This window comes from Perognathus longimembris, chromosome 8 (assembly GCF_023159225.1).
Source record: "Perognathus longimembris pacificus isolate PPM17 chromosome 8, ASM2315922v1, whole genome shotgun sequence".
Classification (NCBI taxonomy): Eukaryota; Metazoa; Chordata; class Mammalia; order Rodentia; family Heteromyidae; genus Perognathus; species Perognathus longimembris.
Window position 1 is genome coordinate 57193627 of NC_063168.1, and position 16850 is coordinate 57210476.

Consider the following 16850-nt stretch of genomic DNA (forward strand, 5'->3'; position numbering starts at 1 on the left):
GGCCGGCGGGCGGGCGGGCGGGCGGGCGGGCCCGGCCTCCCGGTGGGGGCGGGGAGGGTGCGGGAGCCCCGCGGGGGGCGGGGAGGGGGCGGGCGCGGAGTCACGGGGGTGGGGTCACCGGCGGCGGCGGCGGCGGCGGCGGCGGCTCGGGAGGCCGGGCGGGGAGGGGGCCGTGGGGGCGGCTCGGTGGGACCAGCCCCGGCTACGGAGCGGCGGCGACTCCGGGGCCGAGCTTCGGTAAAGCCGCCGAGGGCCCCGTCTTCCGGCGCTCGCTGGAGTCGGCGGTGATTGTGGCCGCCGCCGCCACCGCCCAGGCTGCCGTCTCCTCCTCCGGGGCCGCCGCCTCCTCCTCCTCCTCCTCCTCTTCCTCCTCCTCCTCCTCCTCCTGGGCCGGGCCGATCCCCTCCCCGCCGCCGCCTCCTCTTGGGCTGGGCCCGCGGTGTCTCGTCCCCTCACCGGGCCGCTCCCGCCGCCACCGCCGCCGCTGCCGCCTCCTCCTCATTCATCCCCGTGCACCATAGGCGGCACAGGCACCAAGATGTCCAACCGAGTGGTCTGCCGGGAAGCCAGCCACGCCGGGAGCTGGTACACAGCCTCAGGTAGGGCCCCGGCCGCCCTCCGCCCGAGCCCGGCCGCACGGCCCTCGGCGGCGGCGGGCGGGGACCGCGTGGGGCGGGAGCGGGAGCCGGGGCGGGAGCGGGAGCTGGAGCGGGCCCCGAGGCCTGGCGCCCGCCGCCTCCCCCACCCGGGCGGCCGCAGCCCGGGGCCTGGGCTCCCGCCGCCCCGGGAGCACGCGCCGCCTCGCGGGGGGAAAGGACGGGGTGCCCGGCGCCCGAGCCCCGCGTCCCGCTGCGCCCTCTGTGCCCTCCGGGGCCGGGGCCGCCTCGCGCGGAGCCCGAGAGGAAGTCCCCGCGTCGCTTCCTCCGGCGCTCGGGGAAGGCGGGCGGCCGGTCCCTCAGCCTCACAGTGCCCGCGCCCGGGGCAGCCGGGAACGGGAGCACCTAATCTGGTCGCCCGGCTGGGCACCTGGCTCCGCCGGGGCGGGGAGGGGAACCTGTCAGGGGTTCGTGCGCTGGGGGGGGGGGGGGGAACTCCCGCGGGCGGGCGGCCAGGCGGGGCTCCGGGTGGCCTCCCGGCTCTTCGGTGGGTGTTGGCATTGTTGCTGTCACCCCGGGGCAGCTGGAGGAGGCATCAGCACTTTACCCCGTGCAGCCTCTTCATCTCGGAGCTCGTGCTGCTTCGACCCAGCGAGTTAGTTTAGGTTTCGAGCGAATTCTGTCTGGTGTCTGCAGCTGTCCAAAATCCCTCTTTATGTAAGCGGGGGAGGAGGAAGGACCTTCGCTTAATAAAGCTCTCCTTAAAACCCTGTATTCGGGGATCCCTTTCCGGCCCCGCATCTCTGGTGTGTTTAACAAAGAAAAGTTCCTCTGTGGTTCTCACCAGTCTCCAGTCATTTGTTACCCGTGTAACCAGTCACTCGATGTGACTTCCTAGTGTGAGTTGGACCACGTTTCTCTTGGCAGATCGTTGGGTTGGGTTGGGTAGTGAGTGCCACGGTGTTGGAGAAGACAAAGATTTGGAAGGGAAGTCTTTGCGCTGAGGGTGTGTGAAACGAGCTCAAGAAGTACTTGTGCCTTCCTGACTCACTGAGGATTTGCTGTGTTAAGACACAGAAGAATTAGGAGGATTGGATTTGCAGCTACTGCTCACTAGTAGCTGTAGCTTTGCATTAAGTAAATAGGACGTTCTATGGTTACAGTGGTTTCCTTCGTGATCCTGAAATACTTGATAGGCATTTAATCGTTTCTCACTTGAGACCGTCAGTGAAGCCATTCTTGACTAATATATGTGGAAATGGGTGGCGAAATTTAGTGTTGTGTCCAAGGCTAATAAGCCAGTGGTAGAAGATGAATTGAGAAATGAGAGTCCTTGGCTCCTGAATGTGTCCTTTAATTAGTGAATTATTAGTATTACTTATTAATGAACAAGAATAGCCTTCTCAGGGTTATAGATATCCTTCCTCTCTCTCTCTCTCTCTCTCTCTCTCTCTCTCTCTCTCTCTCTCTCTCTCTCTCTCTCTCTCTCTCTCCAGTCCTGGGGCTTGAACTCAGGGCCTCAGCACTGTCCCTGGCTTCTTTTTGCTCAAGGCTAGTACTTTAGCTCTTGAGCTGCAGTGCCACTTCTGGACTTTTCTATATATGTGGTACTGAGGAATTGAACCCAGGGCTTCATGTTTTTGAGGCAAGCACTCTACTACTTAACTACATTCCCAGCCCTAGATAAGCTTTTATAAATAAGTGTGATTTGAAGAACTGGAAAGTGTTTTTGCATTCATGGTTATCTTTTCATGAACTCCATGCAGTTTTCTATCCCTTATACAAATGTTTTATTATTATTATTTGTTTGGCCAGTCCTGGGCCTTGGACTCAGGGCCTGAGCACTATCCCTGGCTTCTTCCTGCTCAAGGCTAGCACTCTGCCACCTGAGCCACAGCGCCCCTTCTGGCCGTTTTCCATATATGTGGTGCTGGGGAATCGAACCTAAGGCTTCATGTGTTAGGAGGCAAGCACTCTTGCCACTAGGCCATATTCCCAGCCTGCCTTATACAAATGTTTAAAACTTTTTTTTTCTTTTTGCCAGTCCTGAGGCTTGAACTCAGGGCCTTAGCTCTTTGTTCCTGGCTTTTTTTTTTCTTCTCAAGTCTAGCACTCTACCACTTGAGCTACAGCGCCCACTTTCCGCTTTTTCTATATATGTGGTGCTGAGAATCGAACCCAGGCCTTCAATGCATGCTAGGCAAGCATTCTACCACTAGGCCACATTCTCAACCTAATTTTATCATTACTATTGTCTATATAATACTGAGGAACCAAACCCAGGGCCTCATGCATACTAGGCAAGCACTCCACTACTAAGTCATGTTCCCAGCATGTGGCACGCTCTCCCCTCTCTCTCTCTCTCTCTCTCTCTCTCTCTCTCTCTCTCTCTCTCTCTCTCTCTCTCTCTCTCTCTCTCTCTCTTTGCCAGTCCCGGGGCTTGGGATTCAGGGTCTGAGCACTGTCCTGGGCTTCTTTTTGCTCAAGGCTAGCACTCTACCACTTGAGTCATATTGCCACTTCTGGCCTTTTCTGTTTCTGTGGTACTGAGGAATTGAACCCAGGGCTTCATGCATGCTAGGCAAACACTCTATCGTTTAGCTACATTCTCAGCCCCTGCTTTAAACGTTTGTTGTAGTTTACACTGGAATGTGGACCAAGTATTCTAGGGGAATTCTTGTGGGTTCTTGAACAGTCTATGAGTGGTGATATGGTGCATAGCCCAGGGCACTTTGACCTTAGAATTTTTATTTTATTTTTTTGTCAGTTATGGGGCTTGGGTGCTGTCCCTGAGCCTCTTTGTGCTCAACGCTAGCTGTCTACCACTTGAGCCACAGTGCCATTTCCTGTTTTTGAGTGTTTGAGATATGAGTCTCACAGGGACTTTTCTGTCCCTTTTCTGAATCGTGATCCTCAGATTTCAGCCTCCTGAGTAGGTAGGATTACAGATGGGAGCCATTGGTGCCTTTTTAAGTAAGTCGAATCCTGTAATATAGCTAAAACAATTCTGTGATTATAATTATTTGTTATTAGTGAGTGGAAATAGACTCTTAAAACTTTTCTGTAGAGAATTATATTCTTTTCTTCCCTAAATCTGGGTGAACTAAATGATAGTGTTTTGATAATGTGAGTTGTCATAGATGAGGTATGTATATGTGTGTGTGTATTATGTGTGTGAGGTGTCTTTGTGTATCTGTGTGACTTTTTTAGTCTGAGGAGTAATGGAGGGAATTAAACGCAAATTTAAAGTTATGTATTAGAAACGTAATTTGTAATTGTGTGTGTGTGCATGTGTGTGTGTGCATGTGTATGTTATAGAGCTTGGGGCTTGGGTGTTGTCCTTGAGATTTTGTTCTCTCTACCACTTGAGCCACAACTCCACTTCCAGCTTTTTGCTGGTTAATTGGAAATAATTTCATGGACTTTCTGTCTGGCTGGCTTTTGAACCATTATTCTCAGATCTTAGCCCCCTGAGTAGCTCGGATTACAAATATGAGCCACAAGCCCCTGGCTCTTTATTTGTGTTTTAAAAGTAAAAGAAGTAGAACTACAGTACATTTAGAATTGGCCTAGTAACTTCTATCCTGAATGTTATGCCAGTATGCCTGATGGTTATTATCAGTTTTGGAAAAATTTTACTTGTGTTACTTTTTTTCTATTGGATTAGCCTTAAAACATGAGGACTTCAGAAAGACATGTTCTTCCCTGCTCATTCTGTGGTTCCTGCAGCATTCAGATTGAACCCATAGAATTGTGTTTATTTACTTATAGAAATGAATGAAACTATGTTGCTAAAGTTCTCTATCTTCTAGATACACATATATCTTCATTTTATTTTCTCTGTTGTATGCTAGAGCCATTGTTAGAGGGAAGTGTAAATTATTGTCTACCCTCAAGTAATTTGCAGTTTATTTGAGGTAAGTTGTAACTCAAGGCAGCAAGTAAAGATTTGATCTATTGAGTTAGTGCTGTTAGGAGTTCTGAGAGTGGAGTCACTTAAGAGTTAGAATTTGAATTGTGCTTTGAAGGAAGGACATTTGGGACAGGAGGGAAGAACATACTACAGTAGATAAGTACAAGCATTTTAATTCAATAAAAATGGAAACTTTTCAGGGGTGTAGTTCATATGTCAGGAAGTGTAGTTGGGAGTTGGAGATGTCTGTGAATATTAGGCTTCATAGGGTTGGGCTTAGTTGGCTGCAGATTTCAGAGTTGGGGACTAATATGCAAGTAGCATTTTAGGAAAATTAATCTTGTAGTAAGGTTAATCCTCACTTCTTTATTTGTGTGCTGCAGGGATCAGCACACTGTGGCCCACATCCCCAAATCCAGCTAAAAAATAGTTTATTTACTAAGTATACTTTAAAATATTTAACAGGTTATTTAAAAAATAACCAGAAATGCAACAAAGACCATTTGTGGGACTGATAGAGTGATTATTTGACTACTAATTGAAAAAAAATTGGCCATGGCTGACATCTAGTATAGGTTAGTGATTCTCAGAGTGTGACCAGAACTAAAGTACCTTGAGCCTGTTTTTTTTTTTCCCATCTTTTCATTTTATTATATTCAGGCCCCTATCTTCTACCTGGAGAATTAGAATTCCCTCTAACCAGTTCCTTTCCTCTAGCCTTATCCCTTGAGTACATCCTCTGCACTGCTGTCTGTATTACCCATTGACTGTATTGTTCTTTTGATCATTTCCTCACTGGTCCACCTTGTCTTTTGGATGAGGTTTGAGAACCATTTTTGTCATCATCTTATCTCTTGACAGCTGCCTACCACCCTATCTTGGGTGTGTTTTACTATTGTGTGTGTGTGTTGGGGGGGTATATCCTGAGAGTTGAACATGGCTTGGATGTTGTTCCTGAGCTTTTTTGATCAAGGCTAGCTGTCTACCACCTGTACTACAGCTCCATTCCTGGCTTTTGGAGATAAGAGTCTTACCATCTTTCCTGCTTGGGCAGACTTTGAATTGGGATCCTTAGATCTCAGCCTCCTGAGTAGCTAGGATTACAGGTATCAGTCACTGGTACCTACCTAGTGATTTTTTTTCTTCCTAGTCCTGGGGCTTGAACTTAGGACCTGGGCACTGTTCCTAAACTTCTTTTACTCAAAGGTAGCACTCAACCACACTTTCCCTTCTGGCCTTTTCTGTTTATGTGGTACTGAGGAATCGAACCCAGGGCTTCATGCATGCTGGGCAAGCACTTTGCCACCAAGCCACATTCCTAGCCCTAGCTAGTGATTTTTAACTTTTGTTTTTTTGTTACCAGTACTAGGGCTTGAATTCGGGGTCTAGGCATTGTCCCTTAGGCTTTTCTGCTTAGTGCTATCACTCTACCACTTGAAGCATACCTTCACTTCTGGCTTTTTGGTAGTTAATTGGAGAGAAGAGTCTCACAGACTTTCCTGCCCAGGTTGACTTTGAACTGTGATCCTCAGACCTTAGCTTCCTAAATAGCTAGGATTAGATGCATAAGCCACCAGCACCCAGCCATTCTACTTCTCATCACTATGCTTTTTACTCAAAATGTTCCCTTTGTTGGAATACTTTTTGCCAGAACGAACACTCAAGTGTTAACATCTCCAGAAACTTATCCTGCTGGCTTCCCTCCCCAAGAGTTCCTTTTTTGGGAGAGCCCGTTTTGAGCTATGCCTTGGACTGGCCTCATATGGTGAACCTACTACTTCCTGTATCTTCTCAGTAGCTGGGATTGATTACCTTCCATGTAGAGGAGGTTACCAGCTTGCATTACTGGCTTGGACCACCATGTCTGGCTTGTTTGTTGAAGTGGGGTATTTTATTTTCTTTACTCTCATTGATGAATTCTGTTGTGTGAATGTACCACAGATTCTCCATTCTGTTCTCGATGGACAATAGGATTTCTTATGACAGTATGATTATTGTCAAAAATAGTTTCAGTGCTAATTTTTTAAACTTTTTCTTTTTCTTTTTTTCCCTTTTTGTGCTGACCCTAGGGCTTGAACTCAGGGCTTGGGTGTTGTCCTTGAGCTTCTTTTTGGCTCAGGGCTAATGCTCTACTCTTGAGCCACAGCTCTGCTTCCAGTTTTTTGGTTGTTAATTGGAGACTTTCCTACCTAGGCTGGTTTTGAACCATAGTCCTCAGGTCACAGCCTCCAGAGTAGCTAGGATTACAGGCATGAGCCACCAGTGTCCGGCTTATACTTATACTTTTTTTTTTTTTGCCAGTCCTGGGCTTGGACTCAGGGCCTGAGCACTGTCCCTGGCTTGCTCAAGGCTAGCACTCTGCCACTTGAGCCACAGCACCACTTCTGGCCGTTTTCTATACATGTGGTGCTGGGGAATTGAACCCAGGGCTTCATGTATATGAGGCAAGCATTCTTGCCACTAGGCCATATTCCCAGCCCCTTGGCTTATACTTAAAAAAAAAATTTCTTTGGGGTTGGGAATATGGCTTAAGTGGCAAGAGTGCTTGCCTCATATACATGAAGCCCTGGGTTTGATTCCTCCTTACCACATATATAGAAAACAGCCAGAAGTGGCATTGTGGCTCAAGTGGCAGAGTGCTAGCCTTGAGCAAGCCAGGGACAGTGCTCAGGCCCTGTCTAAGCCCCAGGACTGGCAAAAAAAAAATTTCTTTGGTGATCATGTTTGTGATTTTTGTTGTGATTTTTGTTGTAGAGTAGAATTGTTAGGTCATGAGTTTGGCACACAGATTTTAGTAGATTCTGCTAAAGTTGTACATGCTAGCTTTACAGATTTACACTCCTACCAGAAATACATGAGAGGTTTAGTTACTCAGATCCTTGTTAACACTTGGTGTTGTCAATCTTTTTATTTTTAGTTATCATGGAAGGGTGTGTACATTGCATTTCATTTTTAATTGTGTTCTCTAATGATTAATAAAATAGAGAACCTTTTGGCCCCTCTTTTTGGCCTTTGCTTTTCAAAAATACAATTTTATTGTTATTATGAAGGTGTTATACAGAGGAATTACCATTTCATAAGTCAGGAAATGAACACATTTCTTTTGGACAATGTGGCTTTTGGATTTTTGCTTTTGTGATATGTCTGTTAAGTTTTGTCCTTTTTTTTCTATTGGGCTGTTTACTTTTTTCATAATGATTTGTGGTTCTTAATTTTAGATGCAGTCATTTGTTAGTACAGTAAATGTATGGCAGGTGTACTACTCTGTGCATATCCTTTTCAGAACCTTGGTGTCTTGGTAAGTCAAGTTCTTAGTTTTATAGAAATTCTACTTGTCAGTTGGTTAGTGCTATCTTTTTTTTCTGCTATCATGTATGTACCCATGGGTACAGGATAAATATGTATAATCTCTAATTCAAGAAGACTCTACAAGATTGGTATTATCTCCATTTACAGAGGTGAAAGCAATGACTCAGAGAAGTTGGGTAACTTGTTTAAGGTATAACAGGTAAGTGGAAGAGCCAGTTTGTCTCTAAAATGAGAGCTAAGTGTTAGAGTCAAAGCATTGTGGTCAGATGTTGCTCTAAACATACAACTTTATTTGTCTCATTCATAAGCCATATCCCAGCCCAACACTTCCAGCTTTTTGATGATTAATTGGAGATAAGAATCTCATGGACTTTTCTGCCTCTGCTGGCCACAGTTGGCTTCAAATTGTAATCCTCATATCTTGGCCTCCCAACTAGCTAAGATTACAGGTGAGAGCCACTGTTTTGCTAGTCCTGTATTTTTGAATTGAGCAAAATTTGGTACTTAGAAGTGTTGTAGAGCTGACTCCATCTTGATTAGGGAAACATGGTAGGAAATGTTGGGGGGAATAGAGCTGACTCCATTTTGATTATTAGGTCATGCTGTGCCCCTGGCCCATCAGTCCGCTTTTCAGGGTCATAGTTTCAGCTCAGGAGTCTGAGCTACGTCCCTGGCTGGGTAGTTCGCGTTTTTGCTTCCCCAATAAACCCATCTTTTTGCTTGAGACTGTCTCTGAGTGGTGGACCCTGTAACAGAAGAGATTTTATTTAACATTCAATGATTCAGTGTTGAACAAAGTGAGTTTTGCTTTGTGAAAGTTACTGCTTTAGGGACTCTGAAATAAAACAGACAAAATTTTTTAGTGTTACAGTCTAATTGGAGGAGACAATAAATTAAGTAAATAAGTACAACATAAGCCTGGGTGCCAGTGTCTCATGCTTGTAAAACCCTAGCTACTCAGGAGGCTGACATATGAGGATCATAGTTTGAAGCCATTCCCACTAGGAAAGTCTGTGAGTCTCTAATCTTTAACCAGGAAAAAAGCCAGAAATGGAGCATTGGCTCAATTAAGAGAGTGCCAGCCTTGAGTGAAAAAGCTAAGGGACAGTGCCCAAGCCCTGAGTTCAAGCCGCAGGACTGGCATCCCCTCCCTTTGTCCCCTCCTCTATAAGTATTTTACACAGAATAAAGGGGGAAGTGATATGAAGAGTTACAAAGTAGGGTTGCCTTGCAGGGAATGGGGAAGGCTGGGAGCTGAGGTAATGTGTGAGGGGTGTTGAGGTAATGTGTGAGTAAAGAAAGACTTGAAGGAGGTGAGAGATAGAGCAGCACATTTTCTGGGGTTGAAAATTCAAAGGTTTTGAGGCTAGAGCAGGCAGGAAGTATTTGATGAATATCAAGGAGATGAATCCAGCATTGTAGTAGGGACAAAATGAATTTGGACAGGATAATATGGTCTGAATCAGGAGATAAGTGGCTGAGTACAAAGATACAGAGGTGATAATAGGTGCTGATTTACTTCCTGAGGACCACTGAAAGGAATTTTATTTATTTATTTATTTTTAGTGTTGCTTGATTTTTATTTTTTAATTAAAAAAATTTTTTTTTTGCCAGTCTGGGCTTTGGATTCAAGGCCTGAGCACTTACTTCTCCCTGGCTTCTTTTTGCCAGAGGCTAGTACTCTGCCACTTGAGTCACAGCGCCCCTACTGGCCGTTTTCTATATATGTGGTGCTGGGGAATCGAACCCAGGGCTCCAAGTATACAAGGCAAGCACTCTTGCCACTAGGCCATATCCCCAGCCCTCTGAAAGGAATTTTACTTGAATGAGATAGACATTGGTAATAGGATCTATTACATAGAATCATTTGGGCAGAGGCGAAGGTAGAAAGGCAAGGGGTAGAATTAGGGAGGTTCGGAAAGCAGTAATCCAAATGAGAGATGATAGTGGCTTGTAGTGAGTAATAGCAGCAAGGAGTGGTAGTTTTCTGGATATATTTTGTATGCTGTCATTCTACCACACAGCCATTAACCCAGTGCTGTGGATGTATTTTGAAGATAGAGCTGAGATTTGTTGACATACTTGAAGTAGTGTTTGAGAGAAAGAAGTGTCATGAATATCTCTTACTGAAGTTTAACCCTAAGTACTTGCACAAATGGAGTTGCTGTTATCTGAAAAAGGGAAGACCTTAAGTAAGACACAAATTTGAAGTGTGAAGTTAGGAACTCAATTTTGGTTTGAGATGTCTAATATGAGTGTGCAGTATAGGGGAGAGTTATTATATTGATGATAAAGCTAAGGGTCTGCTTGAAGTAAGTGTGAGAATGAGACTAACTAGATAAAGAGGGTCAGTGACTCAGTCTGAGTTTAGAACATTTCCAGCATGAATAGATTGGGGAGGTTAGGAAATACTGTAAGGAGACAGATTATGTGTCTCATGAGGAGGAGAATGACATGTTCTAGGTACCAAGTATAAAGAATGTTTTAAGTTTTTTTTAAACACTGATCATGCAGATTTGCCTAGGCAGTTTTCTTTGCCAAATAAATGTAAGCCTAGCCCATCCTTCTCTCCTTCTCCACTCCCCTCGGTCTCTTCCTCCCCTCTCCCCTCCTTTCTCCTTCCTTCCTCTCCCTTTTCATGCTTCCTCTCTTCCTCCCCTCCCCTCCTTCTCTTCCCCCTCTCCACCTTCTCTCCTCTTTTTCCCCACTCCTTCCCTCTTCTCACAGGTGCACCTCTACCACTGAGCTACATCCCCAGTCCCTTCTTCGTACCTAGGTTTACAAGTGTGAGCCCACTGGCCCACAGCTTCCATACAAAGATGTAAGTCAGATACTCTTGTCATTTTTCTTCATAGCACCTTATTCAAACTTATTACCAAAATAAAAAGCCTTATTCTATGTTCTCTGGCACACTTTCTGATTTCATCTCTTATTACTTTTTCCTTCATTTATGTGAGTGTGACATTCTGACTGTTCCCCAAATATGTTAAGATTACTCTTCCTTTAAGACTTTTGCATGTACTAAATAAGATTGAGTAATTTTATTTGGTAGTCAAGGAAAGAAAATTTTTTTCAGTTATTTACAGTTGGAAAGAAAGAAAGAGATGTTAAAAATGTGTGAAAGTCTGGGTGCTGGTGAACTCATGCCTGCAATCCTAGCAACTCAGGAGGCTGAGATCTGAGGATCATTGTTCAAACCTGCTCGGGCAGGAAAGTTGATGAGACTCTTATCTCCAAATAACCACCAGAAAACTGGAAGTGGAGCTGTGGCTCAAAGTGGTAAAGCATTAATTAGCCTTGAGCACAAAAGCTCAGGGACAGCACCCAGGCCCAGAGTTAAGTCCCTCCACCACCAACAAATAAATGTGTGAAAGTAGCTGGGTGCTGGCTGCTCCCTCCTATAATCCTAGCTACTCACTGAAATCTGAGGATATCAGTTTGAAGCCAGTTCAGACAGAAAAGTCTGTGAGTCTCTTATCTTCACTAAACTACTCAGAAAAACCCAGAAGTGGCACTGGTTCAAGTGGTAGATCACCAACCTTGAGCAAAAAAGATCAAGGCAGAATCCAGGCCCTGAGCTCAAGCCCTAGGACTGGCACCAAAATTAAAAAAAAAAAAAAAAGTGTGAAGTGAAAGTAGATTTTCCCAAAATGTTCTTGGGAAAAAATGTACTTATTTGTACCTTTTTATATAAAGAATTTATCGTCAAATAAATTTAGAAAATGTTGTATTTGTTTTTCTTGGTTGGGCCTTGAAACTTGGAATAGATTTGTTATACAGTTTATTATGTGGTCTGTTTTGTTAAATATTTCATGTTCATTTGAAAATGGTAAGTTTTCTCTGGGTGGTTGAATGCTCTATGTTAAGTTGGATTACTGTATTTACATCCACATTCTTGTTGATTTTCTTTTTATTATTTCTGTCAGCTATATCAAGGGTCACTAAGACCACTCTAGGGTTTGAGGAGCTGTTAGGACTCACAGAACTTAGAAATGCTGCTGTTATTTTTATTATATATGTGTGTGTATATATATATATATATATAAAACAGCTGTTATGTGTGTGCATATATACTTGGAGAGAGAAAGAGGAAGAGAGAGAGATTATACAAATTAAAATAGCAAGAAGGAGAAGTACATGTGGAAGAGTACAGGAGAAATCAGGTGCATGTGTCTGGCTGTCTTTTCCTAGTGAAGTAGTGCTGACTGTGCTTAATTCTCTATAAATGGTATGTGAGTAGCACAAAGTATTGCCAACCAGGCAAGTCATGGAGCTGTTGGTGTACAGGGTATTCCTGGGGCTTACTTAAGTAGGCCTGGTTCATCCTCATGACTGACCTTAGCTACTTATATTCTAGCTACATACTGTCCTATAAGAGGTCACACTGTGAACACCATTGATTTCATAAACAATGGCATATACTCATCATGTTTACAACTATTACCACTATCCATCTCAAAACCTTTTCACCTTCCCCATTCCTGTCTCCCTAGCCATGGCAGACATCATTATCCCTTTGTGTCTGGTATATTTCATTTAGTATAATGTTTTTAAGGTTCATCGATGTTGTAACTTGGGTCAGAATTTCATTCCCTCTTAAGGGTAGAAAATAACCCATTATATGTATATATCACATTTACTTATTCATCTATAGATAGACACTTGGATTCTATTCTCCATGTCTTCTAGTTATTATTGATAGTGCTACTAAGCACATGAGGGTACATATATTTGAGTCTCTGTTTCTAGTTCTTTTGGATAAATTCCTAGGATTAGAGTTCCTGGACCTTGTGGTAATCCTGATGTTTAACCAACCTTTGGGGGCTGCCAGGCTGGTGGGCTGTAGCAGTTTTGCCATTTAGTGTGCATGAGGGTTCTAATTTCTCCACATTCTTGACAATACTAGTTATTTTCGTTGTTTAAATAGAAGAATCATTCTTCACTTGAGCCACAGCTCTAGTTCCTGGGTTTTGGTGGTTAATTGGAGATGAGAGTCTCATGGACTTTTCTGTCCAGGCTGGCTTAGAACTGTGATCTTCAGCTCTCAGCTTCCTAAGTAGTTAGGATTATAGGCGTGAGCCATAGAAGCCTAGCTTCTCTATTCTTTTCTTTAACATTGTATTTTTTCCCCATTAAATCTCCTAAATCGTTATGTATATGAAAACCATTTATGACATTTATATTAATTTTTATTGTTATAACACTTTCTAGTTGATTAATTTGAATTTTTCCAGAAATATATTCATATCATTTTGCATTCATTTATAATTTTACCTCTTTTCTAAATTTTACAATTCAATTTCCTTTTAATTTAGTAGTGTTGGTTAAGTGTATACCTAGAGAGCTATAATTAACAGAGAGTAATTATAATGGAAATGCGTCTGTGTTTTCCCGACATACATGTATTCGACTTCTAAGTTTATAAATGTTAATTCTTTTGGCCCTTCCTGAGGCTTGGACTCAAGGCCTGAGCACTGTCCCTGGCTTCTTTTTGCTCAAGGCTAGCACTCTACCACTTGAGCAACAGCGCCACTTCAGCCTTTTCAGTTTATGTAGTACTGAGTAATTGAAGCCAGGGCTTTTTATGCATGCTTGGCAAGCACTAGGCCACATTCCCAGCCCTAAACTACCTTTCTTGATAATTATGGTTGTTTTTTTTTAAATTTAGGAAATAGGTATTGTTATTTATTTCCTGGAGAAGGTATGAATGGACCCTGAAGTTTTTCTTGGGAAAGGTATTTTCCCTGCACCTTTTTATTTTTTTTTCTTCAATTCTTCCCCTGCCTTGTCCTGTTTTTTCCTGCCCTCCCCTTCCTTTCTTCTCCCCCTTCCCCCTCCTTCCCCTCCCCCCTCTTTTTTGTGGGCTGTGAGGCTTTAACTCAGGGCCTGGGACCTATTCCTGAGCTCTTTTGCTCAAGGCAAGCTCTACCACTTGAGCCATATATCCACTTCCAGTTTTGGAATGATAATTGTAGATAAGAGTCTTGGCTAGCTGGGGGTCCTTGGCTTAAGGCTGTAATTCTGGCTACTCAGGAGGCTGAGATCTGAGGATTGTGGGAGGTTAAAATCAGCCGAGGCTGGAAAGTCCATGAGACTCTTATCTCCAATAAACCACTCAAAAAAGCTGGAAGTGGCTATGTGACTCAAGGTGTAGAGTGCTAGCCTTGAGCACGAACAGGCTCTGGGACAGTGCCCAGACCCCAGAGTTCAAGCCACAGGACTGGCAAAAAAAAAAAAAAAAAAAAAGTCTCATGGACTCTGTCCAGGCTGGCTTCAAACCCTGATTCCCAGATCTTAGCCTCCTTAGTACCTAGGATTACAGGTGTGAGCCACCAGCACACAGCTAGAATTTGAGTTTTTTTTTTAAATTTTTATTTATTTATTTATTTTTTTGGCCAGTCGTGGGCCTTGGACTCAGGGCCTGAGTGAGCACTGTCCCTGGCTTCTTCCCGCTCAAGGCTAGCACTCTGCCACTTGAGCCACAGCGCCGCTTCTGGCCGTTTTCTGTATATGTGGTGCTGGGGAATCGAACCTAGGGCCTCGTGTATCCGAGGCAGGCACTCTTGCCACTAGGCTATATCCCCAGCCCTAGAATTTGAGTTTTGAGTCCTGGTTTCAGACAAAAAAAAAAGGAAACTTCATGCTTTTATTTTAGTATTTTTTTAAAAATAAAGAATCTGACCTTGTATGTTAGGCTTTGTAGGCCATATCAGTGCAATTGTAACTAGTCAGCTCTGCCTTGCATTATGGAAGTTGCCATGATTAATATGTAAATAAATGATTATGGGTATTCTTCAGTAAAATTGCATTTTATAAAAGGTGGTAGTGGGCTGGGAATGTGGCTTAGTGGTAGAGTGCTTGCCTAGCATGCCTGAAGCCCTGGGTTCAATTCCTTAGCATCACATAAACAGAGGGGAAAAAAGGTGGTAGTGAACCAAATTTATCTTTTAGGCTGTTAGCTCAACTCTGACCTAAGAGATTGGATCTGACCTAAGAGATTGGATTAAAAACTCTGATAGCATGGAGGGTTGCTAATCCATATGGTGACAGAGCAATTTTAAGATGCTACTTTTAGAAAAATCTGAAAGTTGTTTTGTACTCTACAATTCTTATCAAAGATCAGTCAGATTAGTGTGATAGAAGTCACCAAAACATACAACTTTACATTATAACTTTAGAAAAAAATCCCATTTGCTACTGGAGAGAGAACCCAGGGATTTGGTATGCTACAGAGCAACACAGAACTACATCCACTGCAATACAATTCCTCATATCAATGAGTTATTAATAAATTAGTTCCTCGTTTTAGCATTTTTATCACTAATTACTCAATCTTATTTTGGGCTTCTCAGATGATTGCTTTATAGGCTTAAAAATACTTCCCACTGAGAGAGAGAATTTAAGAATTGAAGATCTTTTTACAAGAGTCATTCTGCTTGTAACTATCCTTTATTGTGGAGAGAGTTGTCTCTTATTCTGGTCTTCAGAAGAAGTTATGATACATTTGGTAAGATGATCTAGAGTTGCTTAGCATGCAAAATGTCATTTGATTATAGTACTTGTTTTCAGATGTTTTTGTTTATATAAGTTATATCTATTAGTAGCTGTCAAATTAGAAATGGAAGCTGAGAAACTTTTAAATTATTTTCTTTAAATTTATTTGAGCCTGGCTAAGTTTTAAGGAATATTCTCAGGTGTTCTATAGAATGTTCCCTCTATATGAGTTTCTTTGATTTTTTTTTTTCCCGTGTATTAGATTGTGGTTTTGGGGATGGATACCCCAGGTTGAAAAGGCCTCACATGATAAAAACCTTAATGAGGTTAACCCTGATCCTTTGGTGAAGATAATATGTTTGCCAGTAAGACATCAGCAGTTTAATCCAAAATTATGTCCAAGCCATCAGAGTTAAGTTCTAATACATTGACAAAGGCAAATAATATTTTAGCATTACAAAAATGTTTTTGACTTGACAGACCTTCTGAAAGGATCTTAGAGATCACCAATAAATAGTCTGTATGCCCCTTTAGGAGTCCTGGTCTATAAAAATCCTTCTCTATGGGAGGTACAGAACCTAGCTACACTGGAGGCCGAGATTTGATGATCACTGTTTGAAGCCAGCCAGGGCAGAAAAGTATGTGGAGCTGTGGCTCAAGTGATACAGTGCTAACCTTGAGCAAAAAAGCCAAGGGAGTTCAAGGCCCAGTACTGCCCTCTCCCCACAAGGGACAGCATCATATCCTGAGTTCAAGTCCCGGTACACACACACACACACACACACACACACACACACACACACACACACACACACGCACACGCACGCACGCACGCACACACACACCTCTTGGCAAATAAAAAAGAGGAAAAAAGAACTCTTTATTATAATGGTTTTCAGTCTTAATTCCCATCCCCCAGAGGCAGCATCCCCTGTGCAATCCTACATACACTTTTCCATTAATTACAGTGACTCAGTTTGGGCATAATTCTCAAGAGAGCTGTAGGGAAGTGTAATTTATAAGTCACCAGTGATTTTGATATATTTGTTTGCTTTTAACAAATATGATACAGAATGATTGGGTTAGAATTATTGATAGTTGAGAATCAGATACACGTCCCTCCTTCCCTTCTAAGTTTCAGCAAAGATTTGTTTTGGTGTATAAAAAAGAAATATTTCCCCATGTAAGAGAAGGGAGTTAAGTCTTAGGATGATGGTTCCTATTGGGAGCTTTTAAGCTTTCTGAGCTAGCAGAGTACCTGTGGTTATGTCATTTAATAACTCCTAATCCTTAGACAATTGTTTTGGGTGGGTAAGATTGATGTGACTAAAACATTGATAACCTTTCACAACTTCTTTTGCCTGTTTTGCTTTTTTTTTGGCTTTATTTTATTTTTTGCCAGTCTTGGAGCTTGGACTCAGGGCCTGAGTACTGTCCCTGGCTTCCTTTTTGCTCAAGGCTAGCACTCGACCACTTGAACCACAGTGCCACTTCTGGCTTTTTCTATGTATGTGGTGCTGAGGAATCGAACCCAGGGC

The 16850-nt window shown here is 43.3% G+C and overlaps 1 protein-coding gene across 1 annotated transcript in view; it reads left to right on the forward strand.

Moving 5' to 3' along the window:
* The first annotated feature begins 249 nt into the window (after nt 1–249).
* Nucleotides 250–16850, forward strand: part of Memo1 (mediator of cell motility 1) — a 99934-nt gene continuing 83333 nt past the window's right edge. Inside the window, exon 1 of the mRNA XM_048353181.1 lies at nt 250–599. Coding sequence (XP_048209138.1) covers nt 539–599 — 61 coding nt within the window. The 5' untranslated portion in view covers nt 250–538. The remainder of the gene's footprint in view (nt 600–16850) is intronic.